Raw genomic sequence first — 20,169 nt, forward strand, 5'->3', positions numbered from 1 at the left:
AGTAGTTATATTCTTGTATATAGGGGGCAGCATTATAGTAGTTATATTCTTGTATATAGGGGCAGTATTGTAGTAGTTATATTCTTGTATATAGGGGCAGTATTATAGTAGTTATATTCTTGTATATAGGAGCAGTATTATAATAGTTATATTCTTGCATATAGGGGGCAGTATTATAGTAGTTATATTCTTGTATATAGGAGCAGTATTATAGTAGTTATATTCTTGTATATAGGGGCAGTATTATAGTAGTTATATTCTTGTACATAGAGGGCAGTATTATAGTAGTTATATTCTTGTACATAGGGAGCAGTATTATAGTAGTTATATTCTTGTATATAGGAGGCAGTATTATAGTAGTTATATTCTTGTATATAGGGGCAGTATTATAGTAGTTATATTCTTGTATATAGGAGGCAGTATTATAGTAGTTATATTCTTGTATATAGGGGCAGTATTATAGTAGTTATATTTTTGTATATAGGAGCAGTATTATAGTAGTTATATTCTTGTATATAGGAAGCAGTATTATAGTAGTTATATTCTTGCACATAGGGGGCAGTATTATAGTAGTTACACTACCGTTCAAAAGTTTGGGGTCACCCAGACAATTTTGTGTTTTCCATGAAAACTCACACTTATATTTATCAAATGAGTTGCAAAATGACTAGAAAATATAGTCAAGACATTGACAAGGTTAGAAATAATGATTTTTATTTGAAATAATAATTTTCTCCTTCAAACTTTGCTTTCGTCAAATAATGCTCCATTTGCAGCAATTGCAGCATTGCAGACCTTTGTCATTCTAGCTGTTAATTTGCTGAGGTAATCGGGAGAAATTTCACCCCATGCTTCCAGAAGCCCCTCCCAAAAGTTGGATTGGTTTGACGGGCACTTCTTGCGTACCATACGGTCAAGCTGCTCCCACAACAGCTCTATGGGGTTGAGATCTGGTGACTGTGCTGGCCACTCCATTACAAATAGAATACCAGCTGCCTGCTTCTTCCCTAAATAGTTCTTGCATAATTTGGAGGTGTGCTTTGGGTCATTGTCCTGTTGTAGGATGAAATTGGCTCCACTCAAGCGCTGTCCACAGGCTATGGCATGGCGTTGCAAAATGGAGTGAGAGCCTTCCTTATTCAAAATCCCTTTTACCTTGTACAAATCTCCCACTTTACCAAAGCAACCCCAGACCATCACATTACCTCCACCATGCTTCACAGATGGCGTCAGGCACTCTTCCAGCATCTTTTCAGTTGTTCTGCGTCTCACAAATGTTCTTCTGTGTGATCCAAACACCTCAAACTTCAATTCGTCTGTCCATAACACTTTTTTCCAATCTTCCTCTGTCCAATGTCTGTGTGCTTTTGCCCATATTAATCAATTCCTTTTATTAGCCAGTCTCAGATATGGCTTATTCTTTGCCACTCTGCCCTTAAGGCCAGCATCCCGGAGTCGTCTCTTCACTGTAGACGTTGACACTGGCGTTTTGCGGGTACTATTTAATGAAACTGCCAGTTGAGGACCTGTGAGGCGTCTATTTCTCAAACTAGAGTCTCTAATGTACTTGTCTTGTTGCTCAGTTGTGCAGCGGGGCCTCCCACTTCTCTTTCTACTCTGGTTAGAGCCTGTTTGTGCTGTCCTCTGTAGGGAGTAGTACACACCGTTGTAGGAAATCTTCAGTTTCTTGGCAATTTCTCGCATGGAATAGCCTTAATTTCTAAGAACAAGAATAGACTGTCGAGTTTCACATGAAAGCTCACTTTTTCTAGCCATTTTGAGAGTTTAATCGAACCCACAAATGTAATGCTCCAGATTCTCAACTAGCTCAAAGGAAGGTCAGTTTTATAGCTCCTCTAAACAGCAAAACTGCTAACATAATTGCACAAGGGTTTTCAAGTGTTTTCTAATCATCCATTAGCCTTCTAACACAGTTAGCAAACACAATGTACCATTAGAACACTGGAGTGATGATTGCTGGAAATGGGCCTCTATACACCTATGTAGATATTGCATTAAAAACCAGATGTTTGCAGCTAGAATAGTCATTTAGCACATTAACAATGTATAGAGTATATTTCTGATTAATTTAATGTTATCTTCATTGAAAAAAACTGTGCTTTTCTTGCAAAAATAAGTAAATTTCTAAGTGACCCTAAACTTTTGAACGGTAGTGTATATTCTTGTATATAGGAGGCAGTATTATAGTAGTTATATTCTTGTACATAGGGGGCAGTATTATAGTAGTTTTATTCTTGTATATAGGGGCAGTATTATAGTAGTTATATCTTGTATATAGGAGCAGTATTATAGTAGTTATATTCTTGTATATAGTGGCAGTATTATAGTAGTTATATTTTTGTATATAGGGGCAGTATTATAGTAGTTATATTCTTGTATATAGGAGCAGTATTATAGTAGTTATATTCTTATATATAGGGGCAGTATTATAGTAGTTATATTCTTGTATATAGGAGCAGTATTATAGTAGTTATATTCTTATATATAGGGGCAGTATTATAGTAGTTATATTCTTGTATATAGGGAGCAGTATTATAGTAGTTATATTCTTGTATATAGGGGCAGTATTATAGTAGTTATATTCTTGTATATAGGGGGCAGTATTATAGTAGTTATATTCTTGTATATAGTGGCAGTATTATAGTAGTTATATTCTTCTACATAGGGGGCAGTATTATAGTAGTTATACTCTTCTACATAGGGGGCAGTATTATAGTAGTTATACTCTTCTACATAGGGGGCAGTATTATAGTAGTTATATTCTTCTACATAGGGGGCAGTATTATAGTAGTTATATTCTTGTATATAGTGGCAGTATTATAGTAGTTATATTCTTCTACATAGGGGGCAGTATTATAGTAGTTATACTCTTCTACATAGGGGGCAGTATTATAGTAGTTATACTCTTCTACATAGGGGGCAGTATTATAGAATATAGCAATTATGTCCAGATATGTAAATCCACCCATTTTGAAAAGAGTATTTTTCTTTTGTGTTTTTTTTTTTTTTGCAAATGACTTTATGAAGTTTTTCCCTTGCAGTTTAGATATAAGTCTATGTGATGATGTTTAGGTTACATGCTTTCTTAATTCTAATCGTATTGCTACCTTGGATTAGCTGGTATATGATGCCGTGGATTCTGTGGATTACTTTGTATTGTGACTTCAGGCTTTGCTAAGCTGTATAACTATGTTTCCCGGTGTATTTTTCTCCAATAATTAGGAAGAATAGCTGGCAGGACAGATGGGTAGGGATAAAGAAGTCAGCTTTTTTCTCTCCCTCTGGCAAAATTACAAGTTTAAGCAAATTAACATCTGCATAATCAAACCCTTCAGATTACAGGACAATAAAACGCAGCAGCTGGAAAATTAATGGGACGCAATTTAAAGATAGCGCACAATTCCCCGAACCTAAATAAATACAAAATCTATATTTATAGCCGTCAGGTTATCTCACAGGACGGGATAATCTGCACTTGTTCATCTCAGCTGTTTCTGTTGAAAGTCATAAAGAAGTTGTACGTTCCCCACAAGTGTAATTCCTACCAACCGTCCCGTTTTTTGCAGGATTATCCAGAAAAAAGGAGCTAAAAAGGGGCTGGGCTTATGCAAATGAGTCTGAAAATAGGCATCTCTGTGAGATTTTGTGAATGTATCTGGACGAATCGGTCGTGGGACTTAAAATGTTCTGAAAATAAGGATTCATATGTTGGAAGGTAGGGGTTTATAGTTAAATCCCTGGTGGTTTTAGAACAATAAAGGAGTTAACGGTAGTATCCAAAATGGCCTGGGGGCAAAGAAGGGGTTAATAATAACATCCTGGGTGAGCTAGAGCAGTGAAGGGTAATTTCCTGTTAAAGGGATTGTCCTGGAAAAAAAAATCAGTCACAGTCGCCAAACATTAAAAAAAACAACATACTCACCTCACCGATCCCCCACTGCTCCCATTCTGAGGCTGCCCGATCGCCGCTTTTCAAAATTACCCAAACAAGGCAACAAAGATGAGGTGATCCATGTAATGGTTTCCTAGATATTTAATTCCAAGTGGGATATAATGGGACGTTATTCTAGAAGACTCTAGGATTTTATGTGGGACAATGACCTACAGGTTGTGTGTTTTTGGTTTACGTTGTAGTGTATACTTACTTCGTTTTTTCATTGGTTATTTGCCCAAATGGCACTGGTATGTATAGTCTTTTACGAGATAGAGATCGATGGGGGAGGTTGTAGGACCCTTTACTACTGAGGAGTCGGAATATAATTTGGAGATCCCAAAACTAGTCTAGTCTCCCAAATATAATGAACATATTACAAAGCTTTGCATTCTCCACAGAGCTGACATTTGTCCCATGAGTTTGAAAACTTCTTGTACTTTTTACCACCTTTTATTGTTTTATGGATCCTCGGATAGGGGCTCTTGCAAACAGGTTCTTAATTCTCTTGAATATGGGCACCCTATGGCAGACAAAGACAGGACCTGCCCGCTTTTTTTTTAACCCCCCGAAGATACCTGTTCTTCAAAGGCAGGGCTTTCCCCAAATGCTGGCTAGCACCAAAGACCACCTCCCCACAGGATTAACTCTATGAGAGTAAATTTTTGTTTTCTGCTTGAACAACTTCCACAAAATCTGTGGTATTATCTTCCAATAAACTGCGGTTAGACGTGAAGAGTCACTTGGGAACGTGGGTCTTTTTGGTTTGGATGGGCCAGTTCATCTAGATGCCTTTAGATGGTCAATGTCCAATAAAGTTTATTAAAAAAAAAAAAAAATAATAAACTAGGATAGATTGTACTAAAATAATACAGAATATGTCAAGTCCTTGTAACTTGAGAAGGTTAGTTTATGTCTTACCAGATCTGTTTTCTCCAGGATCCACTTTAGTTTTTGTTAGGAAAAATCGAAAGTAAGAGAAGGCGATATCCACAACAGGCAGTTCTTCTTCTGAAACGGAAACAATTTCTAGACTACCGGAAGCCGGAGCTTCCTCCGGAGCCTGGAAGAAAGCAGATGTTGTAACACATGATTAAAAAGTTTAACAAAATATTTTCAAAAAAGTTGTCGAGAGGACTAAAGGAGGAAAAATCAAGATCAAAAACAGTCGGTAGATCAGAAAAGTTACCACCTGCTGACTGGTTGAGTTGGGCAAGGTATTACAGTATCACTGCAGTTGACATACAACGTACAATTTTTTTTAGTTGACCCATAAGTTGGATTTCAGGATTTCAAGGGGTGCAACATTTTGGACAGCATCCGCTCTTCTGGCCACCTGGTCTTCCTTAGATAAGTCCTTCACAAGTGCCTATGACTTATAATCAAACCGAATTTGTGAATACTCTTTGTTGTCATGGGGCAAGGATTATCTCGGGCCTTTAAACCAGACAATTTTTTTTATTTTTGCTCTTCATCATTCTAGTACTCATCATTTTCTAGAAAGTTACCATTTACATAACTGTATGATGCATTGTTTTATTATTATATTTTATGGCAATATAAATAAAGGCATTTAAAAATGTGAATATTGAGGGGAAAATGGTAAAAATTGTTGGAAAAATTCCATTAATGTTTCAACGTTGTTCACCAAAAGTAAATTGATCAATTTCTTCTAGCGGTTATAACAGTTAAATGAATGCCATAGTTACTTACGTGACTCATTTTTTTTTGTTTTTATTTATATCGTTCTCTTTTATGTATTTCTTTCCTTTTTTATTTTTCTTGTTATTAATGAGGCTTTTTTTGTAAACATTCTTACCCTGGCAGGAAATATTAGATTTGTCTAGTTTCTGAACTGCATCAAGGTCCCAAATTCGGTCCATAAAATATACACAATATATGAGATTTTTCCTTCAATGACCCATAATGCTGTGTTACACATAGATGCTGACTGTTCCCTTTATAAACACACTACCTAGGCAAAAGAAAATTGGACACCAGACATCCCACCTATATGAGCTTGTGGGACATCTCCATACCTCCAAACTTTCTAAAATTGTAGAGGGATAATTCCTGCGGTGGCGCTTCAATTTATTTCCTTTTTCCACATCTCTAACACATCCAATCCCTGCCCATGCGCACCCATTTCAGCTCACACAGTATAATGCCCCATAGTGCCCCCCAACACAGTATCATGCCCCGATAGTGCCCTCACACAATCTTATGCCCCCTTAGTACCCCACACACAGTATCATGCCCCGATAGTGCCCTCACACTATATTATGCCCCCATAGTGCCCCCCACAGTATAATAGCCCAATAGTGCCCTCCCACAGTATAATGCCCCAATCGGGCCTCCACACACAGTATAATGCCCCCATAGTGGCCACACAGAATAATGTTCCCACAGCGGCCTTAACACAGAACATTGCCGCCATAGTGCCCCCACACACAGTATTATGCCTCCATGGTGCCTCCCCACACAGTATAATTCCTCACTGTGGACCCAACAGAGTATAATGCTCCATAGTGGTCCCACACAGTATAATGCCCTACAGTGGACCCACACAGTATAATGTTCCATAGTGGCCCCCACACAGTATAATACCTGCATAGTGCTTGCCACAAACAGTATAATACCCCACACACATTATAATGCCCCCCACACAGTATAATACCCACCAACACACAGTATTATGCCCAGACACAGTATAATGCCTCATAGTGCCACCCACAAAGTATAATGCCCCCACACAGTATAGTACCCCTAACACAGCATCATGTCCCCACACAAACAGTATAGTGCCCCCATAGCTGCCGCCACCCAGTATAATGTCCCCAAACCTGCTCAAAAACAGTATAATGCCGCCATAACTGCCCCCACACAGTATAATGCCCCCTAACTGACCCCCCACACAGTATAATGCCCCTATAGTGCCTAATAAAAAAATTAAGTAAAACTCGCCTAGCCCCATTACCTGTAAGATAATAACACTTACAGGTGACTGAGGCAAATCTAGCAGATAATAATAACACTCACAGGTGACAGGCCAGATCTAGTAGATAATAATAACACCTACAGGTGACCGGCGAAGATCTAGCACATAATAATAGTGTCATGTCCGTGGTTGCGAGCCATCAGGTTCACTCTCCCCCTGATGGCTGCAGCCATGGGTCTGCGAGCGCTGGCCCCAGTCTCCTCCTCAGGAGACGCCAGCGCTCACTTTCACTCACCTCCGCCGGGTCCCGTAGGGTGCGCGCGCACGCTCCTGCCCACTCTTAAAGGGGCATCGCGTGCACTGGACTTTAATGTTCAAGCAGCCCATGAGTGGCCTGGACTATAAGAGGGGCCCAGCCCCTTGATTCGATTCCTGAGCGTTGTTTGTCGTATCCTAGTTTGTCTATGCAAATGGTCTCCCAGTGTTTCCCAGTTCCCAGTGTATCCCGTATCCTGTATGCCGTGCTATCCTGGTCAAGTGCCATGCTGTGCTGTAGTCGTGCCATGCTGTATTCCACACCTGTCCTGCTACTCCACGCCTGACGTCTACCCGCTGCCTAGTCCCAGCCAAGCCTGCCTTGCTACTGTCCGAGCTGCCACAGGTACCCTATACGAATTATAGACTGTTACCTGCGCCCTGTTGGGCAGCTGCCATGCCGCCAAGGCGGTAAGGCCTAGTGGGTCCACGAACCCTACATGACAAATAGCACATACAGGTGACCAGGGCAGATCTTGCAGATAATAACACTTACAGGTGACCGTGGCAGATCTAGCAGATAATAATAACACAGGTGTCTAGGGCAGATCTAGAAGATAATAATAACACTTACAGGTGACCAGGGCAGATCTAGCAGATAATAATAACACTTACAGGTGAACATGGCAGATCTAGCAGATAATAATAACACTTACAGGTGACCAGGGCAGATCTAGCAGATAATAATAACACGTACAGGTGACTAGGGCAGATCTAGCAGATAATAATAACACAAGTGACTAGGGCAGATCTAGCAGATAATAATAACACTTACAGGTGACTAGGGCAGATCTAGCAGATAATAATAATAATAACACTTACAGCTGACTGGGGCAGATCTAGCAGATAATAATAACACTTACAGGTGCCTGGGGCAGATCTAGTAGATAATAACACTTACAGGTGACTAGGGCAGATCTAGCAGATAATAACACTTACAGGTGACAGGGGCAGATCTAGCAGATAATTATAACACTTACAGGTGACCAGGGCAGATCTAACAAATAATAACACTTACAGGTGACCGGGGAAGATCTATCAGACAATAATAACACTTACAGGTGACCATGGCAGATCTAGCAGATAATAACACTTACAGGTGACTGGGGAAGATCTAGTAGATAATAATAACACTTACAGGTGACTGGGCCGATCTAGAAGGTAATAATAACACTTACAGGTGACTGGGGCAGATCTAGCTGATCAGAAATTTCACAAACTGACTTGTGGTAACGGTGCCATTCTATAACAGTGGCACGTGTAAATTCACTGAGCTCTTCAGTACGATCCATACTACTTGCAATATTTATCTATGGAGATTGCATGGCTTTGTTCTAGATATTCTGCACCTGTTTGCGATGGGTGTTGCTGAAACACCAGAACTCAATAATTAAGAAGAAGGTCCACATTCTTTTTGCTATGTAGTGTACACTTGGGATGGAACTGCTCTTCAGGCTAGGGCTAGACACCGACTTAGGACAGTGGCCCATCATAACCAAAGGTGTAACATGAAGCTCCTGGGCCTCAATGCAAAATCTTGAAACGCTCCCCAGCTAATGTGCCATTTAAAATATTGGTATTTTTAAATGCGGCCTTTAGGCCCCCTCAGACTCCAGGGCACAGGTGGTACTGCTACCTCTGCACCACCTATAGCTACGCTCCTGTCCATAACAATGACTTACTGTAAATGTCACACCAGATTCAATACATTAGAAGTAAATGGTGGCCTCAACTGTTCACATTTGCCCCTCAACCCTATTAAAGTGCAATGCAAGGGTAATAAAAATTGCACCATTTGGATAATGGGAAAGTCACATGTTGTGCTGCCAGGATAGTACCTCTGAAGCTGATCAGTGAAAAGTAACACTCTGGGCAAAAGCCATACCCTAGTGCAGGGTCGAGGGGGCGGAGCATGATTTAAAGATTCAAATCACCCCAAAGAGTGGATCCCTGAGTCATGCTCCGCCCCCTCAGGTCCTGCACTAGACAAAACACAATCTATAAGTTTTGTCTTGAGTGTTCCTTTAAAATTTTCTTTCCCACTAATTCTCTAGAAAGCGAATTTCCAACCATTCTACCTTCCTTAGTCATCATGTAACCCTGACTATCACCATGTATGTACCTTACAGAATACACTAAAAATATATACCATAAATGTCTGATAGATGGAGGTCCCAGCTCTGGGGCTCGTCTGTTTCCATTACTCCCATAGAATAGAATGGAAATGGCCACGTTCTCCTCCTGGATGTGGTCACTGGGCGAGAAGGGGTCGGGAGGGATTGGTGCGGCTCTCAGAGCTGAGACCCTCATCTATCAGGCATTTATGGCAGAGATGGTGGGCATGATCTCAGTGACCTGTATATGCAGGAAACGCACAGATCTTGTGTTCCCTGCTATCAAGAGGCCAAGAAATCTAAATTAGGGCATGACCACACGTGGCGGATTACCTCCGCAACTGTCCGCATCAATGCCGCACAGAATCTGCGTTGCAGATTCTGCTGCGGATCTGCACAAAATGTGCAGTAAATTGATGCGGACTAGCTGCTGCGGACTGCGGTAAAAGTACTTCCCTTCTCCCTATCAGTGCAGGATAGAGAGAAGGGACAGCACTTTCCCTTGTGAAAGTCAAAGAAATTCATACTTACCGGCCGTTGTCTTGGTGACGCGTCCCTCTTTCGGCATCCAGCCCGACCTCCCTGGATGACGCGGCAGTCCATGTGACCGCTGCAGCCTGTGCTTGGCCTGTGATTGGCTGCAGCCGTCACTTAGACTGAAACGTCATCCTGGGAGGCCGGACTGGAGACAGAAGCAGGGAGTTCTCGGTAAGTATGAACTTCTATTTTTTTACAGGTTGCTGTATATTGGGATCGGTAGTCACTGTCCCGGGTGCAGAAACAGTTACTGCCGATCGCTTAACTCTTTCAGCACCCTGGACAGTGACTATTTACTGATGTCTCCTAGCAACGCTCCCGTCATTACGGGAGCCCCATTGACTTCCTCAGTCTGGCTGTAGACCTAGAAATACATAGGTCCAGCCAGAATGAAGAAATTTCATGTCAAAAAAGCAAGACGCATCCGCAGCACACATAACATGTGCATGACAGCTGCGGACTTCATTGCAGAACTTAGAATCTCCATTGAAGTCAATGGAGAAATTCCGCCATGAGTCCGCCACTGCTCCGCAACAGACAGAGCATGCTGCGGACACCAAATTCCGCTCCGCAGCCTATGCTCCGCAGCGGAATGTTACGCATCGTCTAAACGAACACTTCTAAATAGAAGTGGAAGTCAATGGACAAACGGCTCCGCTGCGGATTAACGCTGCGGAGTGTTCGCAGCGGAATTTAAGTGAAATTCCGCCACGTGTGAACCCAGCCTTAAATAAGTTACTAAATAAGTAAATTGTGTTATCTGTATAAATAAATGTAAAAAAAATAAAACAATTAAAAAAATATATGCAAAAAGTGAGGAATCAGGTTATTAATATTATGTTACCCCAAACATACAAAAATTTAACCCGACTAACAATTTTTGCCTGTTCTCCCCCGGTCCTAAAACCAAAAAATTATTTATCCATTAAAACTATTCCCCATGTGCAGAGGCTGCATCTAAGGTTACATGCCCACGACCATTTTTGTATTTTGTGGCCCATGAACAACGGATCCATTGTCCGTTTTTTGCGGTCCGTATTTCATCAGTCTGTCCTCTGCATCCGTTCCGTATATTCCATAGGTTTGACTTGAATAGGCGAGACCGAGCCGCAAACATGGACAGGAATAGGACCTGCTCTGAAATTTGCGACCCGGTCCCATGGCCCCCACATAGATCAGGGAAATCTATGGAAATCTATGGTAGTGTGCATGGAGCCTAAGGCCTCATGCACACAAACGGGTTTTTGCGTACACAATTCATCCTCAAAAATGCGGATGAATTGCGGACCCATTCATTTCTATGGGCCCATGCACACAACCGTGGTTTCCACGATCCATGCATTGGCCGGGAGCCCGCACCACAAAAAAATAGGGCCCATTGAAATCAATGTGTGCAAGGTCCGTGATTTGCGGACGGCCCACGGATGACACTCCGCAGCCGTCCATGCCGTAATCACAGGCCGTGCACACGGCTACGGCCGTGTCCATGAGGCCTAAAGCTAAGGGGTAGATAGATAAAGCTGGGGGTTGTTCTCACTGTATAGGGACATTATACATTAGACATTAACGTAACATAAGGATTCTGGACCCCAATGCAAAATCTGTAACAGGGCCCCCACCTACCATATGCCATTAATAATACCAGTGTCTTCTTAGGTGGCAGAAGGGCCCTTTGGTCCCCTCAGGCACCAATGCCTGGGCATTACTGACTCCTTCCCTCCCCCACTTTAGCTACATATTTGGGATCGCTATGTAGAGGGGATATTAGAGAATAGAATTAATGGGCAAATACTATTGGTTAATCCAACTACTGTCCCTTAGGGCAGAAAGTTAAATAAAAAGACCCAGAAAATAAAAACATAAAATGATAGCAAAAAATTAATAAAATTGGAAATATAAGAAATAAAAAATAAAATAAAAAATTATTTTAAAAAAAAATGGGTAAAGTAAGAAAAAAAAACAAAAATGAATTATTTTTTTTAAGAGAAACAAAGAAATAAAAAAAGAAAAATATTTTTGGAAAAATTGTGCTGGGCTTTAAGTCCCAAAACAACCCAAAGGGGTTAACTTAAAAAGAAAGCCCAGAAAAAAAAAAAAAAGATAAAATGTAAAATATTTCGTTTTAGCAGCTCCAAGATGAAAAACAACAAATTCTGCTTTCAAACTATTTCAGCCCTTTGATGGCGATTGACGGAAATATCACAGACGCTGCGAAGAAGAGTTTGTTTTATATCAATCAATGTTTAGTTTGTGTTGATAGATTTTGATGCCTCGGTAATTTTACAGGACAGTTCTCTCTCATATTCTGTCTGTCTCAGTGTAAAATGTACAGATGTAGCAGAGCTGAGTGTGTCAGGTATGGCAGGATTACGATTGTCAGGCTAAGCACGGGTGAGTCCATTTAATACAGTCTAGTATTTTAGTTGTAGTTGTGTAGACAACATAAAAATAAACATATGTAGCAGAGCTGAGTTTGTCAGATGTACCAGAATGTAACTTGTCACATGTAGCAGAGGCAAGCACTATAAAATTAAAATATAGAAATGCAAAAGCTTCTTACAGATTTTACAGATTTGCAACCTCAATGTTTCCTTATGGGGGGAAAAGCTAGAAGGCGACTTGCGACAATCACAAGAATTTGCGTGAAATTTACCGTACAGGGAAACATTGTGGTTGTGGTAAACATCGCACAACCAAAATTTCCACGTAGAGATGTAGAAGTGTTGACTTTATTAGAGAGAATGAGTTTGTCAGGTATAGCAGATCTTCATTTCCAAAAATTACGGAGCTAAATTTGTCGCCTGTAGCAGAGCTGACTTTGTCATTCATCAGGATATGACATTGTGTTATCTGTGGTTTTACATGGGACTGCAAGTGCAATGCTACATTATCTTAATGTTGAGAGTTATCATATGCGCAAACTATGGGGACTCGAAGAGTTAAATGACAAATTCAGCTCTGCTTCATCAGTAAATTCTGCATTTTATTTCAACCGATAGCGGACACTTACCTTCTCAGTGGTCATGGTCGGTGTTTGTAGTACTTTCTCCTCTCATTGTAACATATGGCTGTCGTTCTGCCTCCTTGGAACTTCTAAGCCGCGTCCAATGGAGGATAACGCAAGTGATACAGTGTAACTGAGAGCAGTCGCTGACATCTGATAGTCGGTGTAGTCACTATGGAGACCAGAAAGTCCAAAATCACTAGTTGTATTGATCAGGCAGGTGACAACGATGTAAGATGAGCAGTGTCCACCTGATGCCCCAACAAGAAGATGATGGGAGAAGAGAGAAGTACAAAAAAGTCACTAATAAAAGAGTAACAGAACGAGAGAAGAACCAAATGACTACAATGTTTCCACTGACCAATGAGTGTTCTCTAGATTCAGATATACATGACAATCAACATATGTTCAGCTCTACACCGTGTTCCAAATTATTATGTACATTGGATTTAAGTGTCATAAACATTTAATTATTAGTTTTTCAATGAAACTCATGGATGGTTTTGTGTCTTAGGCTGGGTTCACACGACCATGTTACGTCCGTAATGTACGGAACGTATTTCGGCCGGAAGACCCGGACCGAACACACTGCAGGGGGCCGGGCTCCTAGCATCATAGTGATGTACGACGCTAGGAGTCCCTGCCTCGCTGCAGGACAACTGTCCCGTACTGTAATCATGATTACAGTACGGGACAGTAGTTCCACGCAGAGGCAGGGACTCCTAGCGTCGTACATCACTATGATGCTAGGAGCCCGGCCCCCTGCAGTGTGTTCAGTCCGGGTCTTCCGGCCGAAATACGTTCCGAACATTACGGACGTAACATGGTCGTGTGAACCCAGCCTGAGGGCTCTTTGGATCATTGTAATCAATCTCAGACACCTGTGATAATTAGTTTGCCAGGTGTGCCCAATCAAAGGAAAACTACCTAAGAAGGACGTTCCACATTATTAAGCAGGCCACAGGTTTCTTGCAATATGGGAAAGAAAAAGGATCTCTCTGCTGCCGAAAAACGTGAAATTGTCCAATGTATTGCACTAGGTATGAAAACATTGGATATTTCAAGAAAACTTAAGCGTGATCATCGTACTGTGAAAAGATTTGTGGCTGATTCAGATCACTGACGGGTTCGTTCAGATAAAGGCATAATGAGGAAGGTTTCTGCCAGACAAATTAATAGGATTAGGAGAGCAGCTGCTAAAATGCCATTGCAAAGCAGCCAACAGATATTTGAAGCCGCTGGTGCCTCTGGTGTCCCGCGAACCTCAAGGTGTAGGATCCTCCAGAGGTTTGCAAGTCTGCATAAAGCTATTATTCGGCCACCCCTAAACAATGCTCACAAGCAGAAATGGTTGCAGTGGGCTCAGAAATACATGAAGACTAATTTTCAAACCGTGTTGTTTACTGATGAGTGCCGTGCAACCCTGGATGGTCGAGATGGATGGAGTAGTGGATGGTTGGTGAATGGCCACCATGTCCCAACAAGGCTGCGACGTCAGCAAGGAGGTGGTGGAGTCATGTTTTGGGCTGGAATCATGGGGAGAGAGCTGGTAGGTCCCTTTAGGGTCCCTGACGGTGTGAAAATGACCTCTGCAAAGTACGTAGAGTTTATGACTGACCACTTTCTTCCGTGGTACAAAAAGAAGAACCATGCCTACAGTAGCAAAATTATCTTCATGCATGACAATGCACCATCTCATGCTGCAAAGAATACCTCTGTGTCATTGGCTGCTATGGGCATAAAAGGAGAGAAACTCATGGTGTGGCCCCCATGTTCCCCTCACCTCAACCCTATTGAGAACCTTTGGAGCATCCTCAAGCAAAATATCTATGAGGGTGGGGGGCAGTTCACATCAACACAGAAGCTCTGGGAGGCTATTCTGGCATCCTGCAAAGATATTCATGCCGAAACTGTCCAAATACTCACAAATTCAATGGATGCAAGAATTGTGCAGGTGATATCAAAGAAGGGGTCCTATGTTAACATGTAACTTGGCCTGCTAAGTTTTTTTTGATTGAAAGAGCTTTTGATTTCTGTAAATATGACCACCTGATGCTGCAAATTCAACAAATTACCATTTTAGTTTTCTTTACAACCTTTAAAATGTTTTGATCTCTGTTGTGCATAATAATGTGAAACAGTGCATTTTTAGATTTTCACTTCTAAAAAAAAATCTGTTATCATTAGGAGATTTGTTCAATAAAATTTGCATTATACTCCAACGGTTGATGGCTTGAAGATTATACTGACTGTCATTTGCATCGAATATTTAGGAAAATCAGCGAAAAATAACATTTGCATAATAATTTGCAACGATTGTGTATATGATTTACCAAGACTCACTTCTATCTATAGACACCTATAGTATTCTCTACAAGAGGCAGTATCATGGTAATTATATTTTTGAACATAGGGGACAGTATTATAGTAGTTATTCTTGTATATAGGGGCAGTATTATAGTAGATATATTCTTGTATATAGGGGGCAGTATTATAGTAGTTATATTCTTGTATATAGGAGCAGTATTATAGTAGTTATATTCTTGTATATATGAGGGCAGTATTATAGTAGTTATATTCTTGTATATAGGGGCAGTATTATAATAGTTATATTCTTGTATATAGGAGCAGTATTATAGTAGTTATATTCTTGTATATAGGGGGCAGTATTATAGTAGTTATTCTTGTATATAGGAGCAGTATTATAGTAGTTATATTCTTGTATATAGGAGGCAGTATTATAGTAGTTATATTCTTGCATATAGGGGCAGTATTATAGTAGTTATATTCTTGTATATAGGAGGCAGTGTTATAGTAGTTATATTCTTCTGTATAGGAGCAGTATTATAGTAGTTATATTCTTGTATATAGGGGCAGTATTATAGTAGTTATATTCTTGTATATAGGGGCAGTATTAAAGTAGTTATATTCTTGTATATAGGAGCAGTATTATAGTAGTTATATTCTTGTATATAGGAGCAGTATTATAGTAGTTATATTCCTGTATATAGAGGGCAGTATTATAGTAGTTATATTCTTGTACATAGGGGCAGTATTATAGTAGTTATATTCTTGTACATAGGAGCAGTATTATAGTAGTTATATTCTTGTATATAGGGGCAGCATTATAGTAGTTATATTCTTGTATATAGGGGCAGTATTGTAGTAGTTATATTCTTGTATATAGGGGCAGTATTATAATAGTTATATTCTTGTATATAGGAGCAGTATTATAGTAGTTATATTCTTGTATATAGGGGGCAGTATTATAGCAGTTATATTCTTATATATAGGAGGCAGTATTATAGTAGTTATATTCTTGTATATAGGGGCAGTATTATAGTAGTGATATTCTTGTATATAGGGGGCAGTATTATAGTAGTTATATTCTTGTATATAGGAGCAGTATTATAGTAGTTATATTCTTGTATATAGGAGGCAGTATTATAGTAGTTATATTCTTGCATATAGGGGCAGTATTATAGTAGTTATATTCTTGTATACAGGGGGCAGTATTATAGTAGTTATATTCTTGTCCATAGGAGAGGATAGACGTGTGCTTATGAGCTCCCTGTTAGGACTATGCATGGCTTCTGACCCAGGTGGAGGGGAGGGGTCCTGGGCTGATGATCCTGGGAAAGCCCAGAGTGTGGAGTTTGGCCTGCAGCATGGAGATGGTGGAGGTGATGATCTGGAAATGGTGGCTGGTGAGTCAACTGAATCTCATGATGTTGGTGAATTGTGCACAAAAATGACAAAGAAAAATATCTTTAAAATGGAAATGCAAGTTCGAAAATTGAGAACTGAAATTAACCAAGAGACTGATCCAAAGGCAAAGCTGATGAAATGTGAGTGTCTGGATGTTTTCACACGTGAGCTGGTGATATTGAAGGAGAGATTGCAGAAAGAATCATGCACAGTACCCAAAATAAAGAACTGGGCAATTGAGAACAAAAGGGAGACCAGAGCCCAAACTGTGAAGAGAAAAAATATCATTGCAAAAAAAGACACTGACTATAAGACTGTGTATAATATTGTGGAGCAGGGAAACCCTGGAAGATATGAGTGTGCAGTGGCTGGAGGATCACATCTCCCATCATGTGTGGGGTCTGTGCAATCAGTCAACAAAAATGCTGCTAAAGCTGCAGAGAAATGTGTGCCAGCTGACGAGGGGTTAACTGCAGTAGACTCTATGTGCAGTACAGATGAAGTGAATGTGAGTGGCACTCCTGGGAGTGAGCAAGAAAGTGCCGCATATACTGACATTGTAAGTGAGACCTCGCTCACCGCGGTGATTGACAGTCTATCTGATGAACCAGCGGCACAGGCTGAGGCGGACATTGCAGACCCTGTTCTGGAGGTTCAGCCGTCCGCAGTGTCAGTGAATGGAGTGCAGGTTACACAGCGATCAGGAGCAGACACAGGAGGATCTGCAGTACAATCAGCTGAGGAGAGGTCCAGTCCTGACCAACCTGCTGACAGACCTCAGTACAGGAGACTGTTCTCCAGCGTCACAAGACCGACTAACCCCACACCTCAGAGGAGGAACGCGGTCAGAATCAGGTACTCAGGACCAGAGGAAAACCTTCCCTCCAGACTCTACATTGGGAAAGTTTTGTTGAAGGAGTTTATGAAGTTTAAAGCTTCTGAGGTGTTCGCTCTGATCCACGTTCCCTCCAGCAGGAATTATGACATCAGTTTCAAGCTGCAATATAGTCTAGACTTGTTCTGGAGTATTTCTAACAATACAAAGGAGCACACGATGTGGGAGCATCTACATGTCATCCAGCTGACTAAACCCCAGGTAGTCACCGCCACCGTCCTGTTCCAGTCTGAGGTGGTGGCTCTGGCAGATTTGCAGCACTGGTTGAGCAGATATTGTGAGGTGAAGAGACTGCCAACAAAGATCTATGATGAGGAGGAGATCTGGAAAGGAGGATATTCTGTCAAGATCCAGCTGGTTCAGGAGAATGGAGTGACCAGACATCTGCCGCACTCCTTCTACCTGGGCTCGGAGAGAGGCGTATGTTACTACCCTGGTCAACCGCGACTGTGCCATAGATGTGGGGGCAGACACCTGGCATTCAACTGTTCCCGTATTAAGTGCTCACTATGTGGTCAGTTTGGGCATGTGAAGGACGATTGTACAGGACCTGTCATCTGTAACCTGTGCTTAGGACCTGGACATACATTCCGGGAGTGTCCACATGCAGAACATAATAAGGAGGAGACCTTTAAAGAAGCCATGGAGGAAGAGCAGGAGGATGTCTCCATATGTGTAGATATGACCCCAGAATCTGGAAGCCCCAGCGAGGATGTGAGCCGAAGTACCAGAGACCCTGCTCCAGAGACGAATGTCCCATCTGTAGATGCTGCACAAGTGTCACCAGCCACTAAAAATAGAGGTCATGCTAAAAGCGAAACATCCAGTCACTCTGTCACCAAAACATCTAAACATCTGCCCAACACCAGTAAGGAACCAGCTGATCCAGCCGCAGCGACCAGTAAGGAACCAGCTGATCCAGCCGCAGCGACCAGTAAGGAACCAGCAGATCTAGCCGCAGCGACCAGTAAAAAACCAGCTGATCCAGCCGCAGCAACCAGTATGGATGAGGAGGGATTTCAGACGGTTAAAAGGAGAAGTAAAACAGATAATTCTTCTAGGAAAAAAATCACTGCTGCAAAGAAATCACCGGAGTCTCCAGTGCTGGCGATAACTGGGGGACGTTACTGTGCGCTGGGGGAAGATGACCAGGAAGAAGAAGCAGACATGGAGCAAGTCTCCTCACACAACCCAGATGACGAACCTCAGGATGAAGATGCTGACCCCCCAATGTCCACCAAAAGATGGGGTGTTACAGGACATAGCAGTGGAAGAAGGAAAAAAAGTAGGAAAGACATGTAACCAAGATGAGGCTGAAAATCACCTCCTATTAATGTGAACAGTGTGAAGAATAGGAGCAGGCGGCAGGCGATATTCCAGCGTCTGTCTGACGACAAAACCAATGTCCTCTTTATACAAGAGACTTACCTACAGAGTAATGTCCCTGTTGTGTCCATGCAGTCACCACATCTAGTGGGACAGTGAAGCTCTTTGCTGCTGTATGGAGACTTCTACCCGAACTCTGTTTATATCATAGAGGTTCACTATATGTCATAAATGTGGTGACCGTGTACCCTCTGTGGTGTGCGCGATGCTGCCCGGTCACCAATAAAGAAGAACTCTCCTGTAATACTGCCTAGAATAATATCATGAAAAATAGTTGAAACAATCTATACTGGCGCAATATTCATATATTATGGTTTGTTTAATGATTGTGATGTTATTAAGAGACAAATGTTTATTTTCTTTATCTGTTATGAGGGTATTGCAAAGGTATTGTAATATTTTGTTGCAAGTTTTCAAATAAAAAAGATAATTATAGTAGTTATATTCTTGCATATAGGGGCAGTATTATAATAGTTATATTCTTGTATATAGGAGCAGTATTATAGTAGTTATATTCTTGTATATAGGGGGCAGTATTATAGTAGTTATATTCTTGTATATAGGAGCAGTATTATAGTAGTTATATTCTTGTATATAGGAGGCAGTATTATAGTAGTTATATTCTTGCATATAGGGGCAGTATTATAGTAGTTATATTCTTGTATATAGGAGGCAGTGTTATAGTAGATATATTCTTCTGTATAGGAGCAGTATTATAGTAGTTATATTCTTGTATATAGGGGCAGTATTATAGTAGTTATATTCTTGTATATAGGAGCAGTATTATAGTAGTTATATTCCTGTATATAGAGGGCAGTATTATAGTAGTTATATTCTTGTACATAGGGGCAGTATTATAGTAGTTATATTCTTGTACATAGGAGCAGTATTATAGTAGTTATATTCTTGTATATAGGGGGCAGCATTATAGTAGTTATATTCTTGTATATAGGGGCAGTATTGTAGTAGTTATATTCTTGTATATAGGGGCAGTATTATAATAGTTATATTCTTGTATATAGGAGCAGTATTATAGTAGTTATATTCTTGTATATAGGGGGCAGTATTATAGTAGTTATATTCTTGTATATAGGAGCAGTATTAGGGTATGTGCACACACACTAATTACGTCCGTAATTGACGGACGTATTTCGGCCGCAAGTACCGGACCGAACACAGTGCAGGGAGCCGGGCTCCTAGCATCATACTTATGTACGATGCTAGGAGTCCCTGCCTCGCTGCAGGACAACTGTCCCGTACTGTAATCATGTTTTCAGTACGAGACAGTTGTCCTGCAGCGAGGCAGGGACTCCTAGCATC

The 20,169-nt window shown here is 41.0% G+C and overlaps 1 protein-coding gene across 1 annotated transcript in view; it reads right to left on the reverse strand.

Annotated features, from left to right (window-relative positions):
* The window catches only part of LOC142696292 (transmembrane protease serine 3-like), a 55,769-nt gene extending 42,711 nt beyond the window's left edge, over positions 1-13,058 (reverse strand). The window contains exons 1-2 of the mRNA XM_075847620.1: positions 12,867-13,058; positions 4,874-5,015 (exon numbers count right to left, since the gene is read on the reverse strand). Coding sequence (XP_075703735.1) covers positions 4,874-5,015; positions 12,867-12,881 — 157 coding nt within the window. The 5' untranslated portion in view covers positions 12,882-13,058. The remainder of the gene's footprint in view (positions 1-4,873; positions 5,016-12,866) is intronic.
* Positions 13,059-20,169: the final 7,111 nt, after the last annotated feature.

Source organism: Rhinoderma darwinii (genome assembly GCF_050947455.1).
Source record: "Rhinoderma darwinii isolate aRhiDar2 chromosome 5 unlocalized genomic scaffold, aRhiDar2.hap1 SUPER_5_unloc_50, whole genome shotgun sequence".
NCBI classification, from domain to species: Eukaryota; Metazoa; Chordata; class Amphibia; order Anura; family Rhinodermatidae; genus Rhinoderma; species Rhinoderma darwinii.